General features: G+C 33.1%; 1 protein-coding gene across 1 annotated transcript; it reads right to left on the reverse strand.

Annotated features, from left to right (window-relative positions):
- Nucleotides 1-3,064: 3,064 nt before the first annotated feature.
- On the reverse strand, nt 3,065-3,703 carry LOC135216573 (coiled-coil domain-containing protein 1-like). The gene has a single exon (XM_064251949.1). The coding sequence runs from the start codon at nt 3,701-3,703 to the stop codon at nt 3,065-3,067; it is 639 nt and encodes a 212-aa protein (XP_064108019.1).
- Nucleotides 3,704-6,809: the final 3,106 nt, after the last annotated feature.

Below are 6,809 nucleotides of genomic sequence, written 5' to 3' on the forward strand. Positions count from 1 at the left end.
TTATTATTTTATATGTATAGAATGTATTGAGACTAAAATTTTATATTCCATGTATTTTAAAACTGTACCTTTATTAGCCTTAAGAATATAAAATGTCGTTACGAAACACGTTGGCGTATTAATTTTTTTTAACTTTTATTAGAAAAATATTACATGTCATTTACATAAGCAAGATATTACAAAATATTACAAAAATGTATACCTGCAATATTTACAAATTACCATTGATTTTTTATATTTTGTAATTGTTCTTTAATAGCCACCTATCATAACAAAATTTGCTTTTAATAAAGGCATCTGTTTCCTCTTTTGTGTAATGTTTCTTTTTACTGACCCGAACAGCATATAAATACTCTACAATTAATACAGTGGCACTATTATGATCCTTTTTAGTCCCATAACTGAAACTGAACATTAATGTTTTCAAAAACTGTCTCTATTTATTTTACAAGTATTGATAAGCACACTTTTGAAATACCGCAATGTTGTTTTTATGTGACTACAAAAGTAAAAAATATGCAATGTGTATTTAACATCTTCATAATGATCACATTTATCAATGTTTTTAATATTTAACATTTAACATAGCCGGTTGTTGGTCGCCAAGGATCCATGTGCATATGTAAAGGCTAACTCCCTTTCCATGATACCGATGAAAAGTTTGTTTATGCTCTCCCATACCATTTTCCAGTCCAAAAGTGGATAACTCTCTTCAATTTTTGGTGTATTTTCTGGCCTTATAAATTTATAGCAGTCTTTACTATTCAAGTTTGGGAATTTTTCATACCGAGAAACTTTCCTGATGACATCAATTGCTACTGAATAAAATGGTGTTGATAAAGATTAAATTTCATTAATTTCCTTCAAATCCAACAAGAAGCCTATTCTCATCTTGCAATAGAAATTGCTCAAACCTATATCCTTTTTAATATCACTCAGAGCTGTCGAACTGAAAATCGCTAATGATTTAGAATACACATTTATTATTCCTAATCCACCTTTTTCTTTAGACAAATAAAGAGTATCTCTGCTTACAGGATGGTAAGTACCCCTCCAGACATACCGGAAAATATGTATATTTATTGAGCAATGTACTTTTTTGAGGAGACATATATTTACACTGTTAGGAAGACTTGGCCCTATTATTTTGCTGTTACTCTTCATTACCCTATATAAAGGTTCTTAAAATGTACAATATAACAGCATTGACATCGGGCAGCCTTGTTTTACAGATCTTTTAATACCAAAGGAGGAACTAATAAACCCATTTACAAAAATACGACTTTTACAATCCTTATACAAAACTCGAATCTTGACAGTTTTGTTTTGCATGAAAAATTACATCTCGAATCGTATTATTACAATTCATAATTGACCTTCCTTTTACTGCACAATATTGTTCCGGGGAGATAATCTTCCCAGTAACACATCTCAATCTGTTTGCTAAAACTTTAGCAAAAATTTTATAGTCAACATTCGGTAGGGTTATAGGTCTCTAGTTTTCCACCAAGGATAAATCTGTTTTAGCTAATAATTTGATTATACCTAAGGATTGACTATCTGACATGCATTTCATAGTGTCAATGAATTTGAACGCCTCCATAATATCAGATTTTATTATACACCAAAACTTTTTGTAGAATTCTATAGGAAGTCCGTCATATCCAGGTGATTTACCTTTACACATACTCTTGACAACATCGAAAACTTCAGCTTCCTCTAAATTTCTGCTTAACAAATGTACGTCTTCTTGGTCCAAACTAGAATTACAGAAGCTAAGAAAATAGTCATGACTTTTTTCCTGACCTGAGACCATACTAAATAATCTTTCAAAATGCTCTTTAATAAAAACAGACATTCTCTCTGTACTTTCTATAATGGAACCATCTGGTTGTTTTATGCTGGTAATGCTAGTATGATTTTTCTTTTTTTCAGCACCAAGTAGATGTGCAGACATTTTTTCACCCATTATAAGATCATTTAGTTTAGCTCTTATCTTTATACCTTCTAAAATTTCATTCTGGATGTCACAAATCCTATTTTTGAGAAGCTTAATATTGTCATATTTTATATATTTTGACAAAGAATTTTTTACACTGTAATTTTGCCCAATCCCACCATACAAGTATGTTATCAAATTTCTCTGCTTTATACACTGCCACACATGCATAAAATTTCCTTCAGTTTCATCAGAATCTAAAACTTTCACATTTAACTTCCAATACCCTGTGAAAATTTCATGTGTCAATTTTTAGGCTCAAAACAACCATACTGTTATCTGAAAAAACTTATTAGAACTGTGTCAGCAGATATTATACTATCAAATAACTTGACAGTATATATCCTAACTAATCTTGATCCATAGTTTTCACGTATATAAGTGTACTCTGGTATTCTGTTTGAGAATTTGTAATTGTCTTTCAAGGCAAGGTTTTTCACAAGAGTATTCATAGACTTAGACAACAAGGCGTTGTTATTATTACTGCAATCTCTTGTGCTTGTTATGCAGTTGAAGTCACCCCCAAAGATTAGATAATCATTATTATGTCTCAGGTAGTAGAAAATTTCATTTCTAAAGAAGTCTTCCCTTTCTGCAGATTTACTTTTACCAGATGGAGCATGCACATTTATGACAGGCATAATACATTTATTGTAACATATTCTTACACCCACAATTCTTCCATTAATGTCCATTTCATTTGTTAAAAGTTTTACACTTGTTTTATTATTTATATATATCATTGTGCCTTTTAAATTTTTTAATGGATTAAACACTATACTCGTAAAAAGAGCGAGATAACTCAAAACTGAAAAATCTTTAATTAACAGGATACCATTATTATAGTACATGATAAGGGACACAACCTTCATTTGCTTATTTACCTCATTTAAGCCATTAATATTTAAAGTGGCAACAGATAGAGCCATTATATAACCGAAAATGAAACAATTACATTTTGTTTTTCTTTTACAACCTACCTTTCCCATTCATTTTTGCTTCCCTCCTTTTTAGTGGATTTTCCTGTAGTGAACCTTAATTTACTTACAGTTTCCAAGTCTAAACTCAACTGACCTTCATGTTTGAACCTTTATCATCATTTTCCAAATCATCTTCAATATCACTTTCTTTATTTACTTCTAAATCCATATCACATTCTTCAGGCATATCATCCACAGATTCATCATTCCTATACGCTGAAGCCGCCACAATAATTTCTTCAAGACTATCCAGTTCTTCATTTTTATCATCATCAACGGGTGAGAGACTTCCAATAGTATAAGGAACACGAGGTTCGTCTTGTGAGCGAGGCCCTTCATCATCAGTTATTTCCATTACTTGAGAAGCACCTTCGGGTGCACTTTTTATTGCAAAAATGTCACTGTCACTGTCAGTATCCTTTATATCATCATTATTAGTTGTAACATTACAATCCAAGTCTTGTGATTTATCTTCTATTTCCTCTGGGTTTCCAGTAACATTATCAACACTTTGGGATAAGGGAAAAGTTAAAAGTTGTTCTACTACTTCGCATATATTATCCATCTTGTCCTTTTCAAGGATGCTAGATTCCTCTATGTCATTGCCAGTATTATTTTCGTCAGATGGTGGCTCCGCATTTCCCTCATTATCTTTCGCATGCTGAATATCAGAAGTTCCATTTCCGTCCGGTACATCACCCTTATCAGAATCCTTACCAGGCATTGCTGGAAAGTCATTCAAATTGAAAAAAATTGACTTCGGTTCGCTATCCATGTTACAATTAACTGCCATGTGAGAGTCTCTTCCGCATTTGTAACACGTCTTTTTTAGTCCAGAAAGACAACATTATAACCAAAGATATTTATGGAGGATGGGATATTTGTCTTTATTTCCATTTTCACAGTGCGTGTTCCATTTAGCAGACCACTCGCCCTCCCATGAGAAAAAGTGTTGTCTTAGATGGAGGACTTTTCCATACTGGCTGAGTTCACTAGTTAAAAGGGAGTCTTCCAAATCAAAGGGTGTATAACGTACTGATACATAAGTATATACACTGCTCAAATTAATTACTAGGACCTTTTCTCCGTCACCAAAATTAATCACTTTGTCTTCATACTCTAGTATAAGGACGTCAAAAATATTGTCCTCAAGAAATTTCACAGCAACTGTTATTTGGTATATTCTGAAATCCTCGTATGTCTTTTTCATTTATTTTCAACTTATTGAAAATAAAGGAAAAAGTTTCATAGGTATAGGGGTGTAGTTTGCCATCGCCATCAGGAAGAAAACGGAATGACGTCACACTCACATCGCCTGAGGCGATCCGAAGCTCCGGGCCTGAAAACGCCTTAGAGGGTCTGAGGCAAACTATGTTCTAAATAAAGAGTCAATGCAACAAACAGGTTAACTTGAAGCACTAACTAGTTCACTGCCATCTTACTCACAAGTTGGAGTCCAAAAACATGAGAAAGACCTCAAAATACGGCTTAAAAACCAGAAACAGAGAGGAGCCTTTCAAATGGGGATTGTATACAAACAAGGCTTCTTCTTCTTCAGCGTAATAACTGGATTATATATGAATAACGGAATTTCTTTTCGTCACCTTTACCTGATATGTACATTGCCTATAAATACACACACTTTAGATTGGTGTAGTTCCTCGTTGGACGAGTGTGTTGCGCGCTCGCCCACTGATTTGGTAATGAGAATTCGCGCCCCACTCTGCCAACGTGGAATCAGAGTTATTTGTTTATGCTGATTAGAAATTATTTTCTCGATATATTGTGGTTCGGATCACGCAATAAGCTTTAGGTCCCGTTGCTCAGTAACCAATTGTTTCCTGGCTACCTAAAAATATGTAATCCTTCGGGTCAGCCCTAGGAGAGCTGTTAATCAGCTCAGTGGTCTGGTTAAACTAAGAAATACTTAACTTTTTTTTTTTTCATTGGTGTTCGCAAAAACATTTAGGATCCGCACAATGACAGTATCTAAGATGCATTATTCTCATACTTCGCGTTATAAACAAACTAATGACTGGTTCTTACAAGCTTTATTCTAAACTGCCAATATTACTGATTAATCTGGTGTTCATATAATCCTTGAAGAGCTTCATTCTTTCCAGTTGAATCATTTAGCAGGCGATCAAGCTTAATATAATAATACTAATGCTAAATTAGTAGAATAATCTCTTCCACTGAATTGATTAAATGTACTGAATTATGATAGTTTGCCCTTATTAATTGCCAATGTTCGGTAAATCTACTCTTAGTCTAAGTAATAACTCCGCGTCGGGTATTTCTTTGGAAATTACAGTTTCCTTTAGTATTTGGGTTGCTTATGAAGTAAGTAACCCCTAGGGCCTAGTACTATACACGGCGAAATACATTGGATGCACCTTCCCAAGGGCTTGTGTATTCGTGGGACCGTTCCTTGCCGCTCGTGCAGAGTTATTGCCTAGAATTACCGTTCAGTTATATAACGAAACAGTATTTAAAAAATTGGTTAAAAAAGCGATAAAGGAAATAACGAATATTTTCAGATTTCCTCGGAATTTATTTATAAATCAAACGAAGGTAAATATGGCTAAATGAATGAAAACGAAATGAAAGCAAAACGAATATACACCATGTATGTTACCATGCTCACGAGCGCTCATCGTGTTCAATCATCGAAGTTTAGTATGAAGTTTAGCACGCAGTGGCTGATCAGGAAGTAAGCCCTTTGAAGATCTCGGTGCATCCACACGTTTAATTGTTTCATTAAAATGAAAAGGTAGTGTATCTCCTTGAGTCACACCATTTAGGTGGCAAACGTTATCACACAAAACAAAATTATTTGTAGCTTTGACATGCTTACAGAGCAAAATGAGTTGAAGAATCAAATCGAGCATCTGTTATAGAAATATATGATGATATGTTTTGTACTACATATAGTTAACCGAATTACAAAGCGTATTTTTCTGCGAATATGTTGAGTTCCAATGTTTAAAGATATAATGATTCAATGGGGACTGTCGCATTTTGTCTGAAAATGAAGGTTCACAGATAACTAATAGTGTTAGACGTTTTATAATATTTTACGCTTCTTGCATGGTTGGGTGATTTTTTTCTTTTATTAGAACAATACATTAAATCAAAATTACAGATATGTTATGGCATTTACATAACTGGCATTTTATAAATGTTCATCATATTAAGCGTATCTTGTCGTCACAGGCCATTCCAGTACGATGATATGATGTCTAAGGAAAAAAAAATCCTGTTGTGGAATACTGGAATCAGTTCCAGCTAACTGAAACCACTTCTTTCTTACAATAATAATAATAATAATAATAATAATAATAATAATAATAATAATAATAATAATAATAATAATAATAATAATAATAATGATAAAAACTTCTTACATTTGATTTGATTTGAGTTGCGTTTATTAGTTATTAGTCCCAATGTAGGTATGCTAAGTACATATATTTCATAGTGTATTCTCCTTTTTCCTTGTTAACTTTGAAGGCATATTGAAATTATTCAATGTTTCATGAGACAATATAATATTCACATATGACATTTCAACGACCAGAGACGTTATTGACTCCAATATCACACAGTTCTCATATGAGTAGCACAGAAATTTTGTTCTCTATTGTCTTTCGAATTATTTAAGCAATATCAACGAAAGGATCAGAAAGATAAACAATAAAATGAAGAGGTACCACGGAGAGACATGTTTCTAGATTAATGGCAGTGGGTCATATACCCCTCAAAAATGTCTCTTTTCGTTTCTAATGTTTCACCTTTTTTTTCCATTAGAATTCTCTGAGCGAGATATC

This window comes from Macrobrachium nipponense, chromosome 6, assembly GCF_015104395.2.
Source record: "Macrobrachium nipponense isolate FS-2020 chromosome 6, ASM1510439v2, whole genome shotgun sequence".
Taxonomy (NCBI): domain Eukaryota; kingdom Metazoa; phylum Arthropoda; class Malacostraca; order Decapoda; family Palaemonidae; genus Macrobrachium; species Macrobrachium nipponense.

Excerpts from the sequence above, each read along its gene's own strand:
- LOC135216573 (XM_064251949.1), bottom strand. The coding sequence starts at position 3,703 with ATGCCTGGTAAGGATTCTGATAAGGGTGATGTACCGGACGGAAATGGA.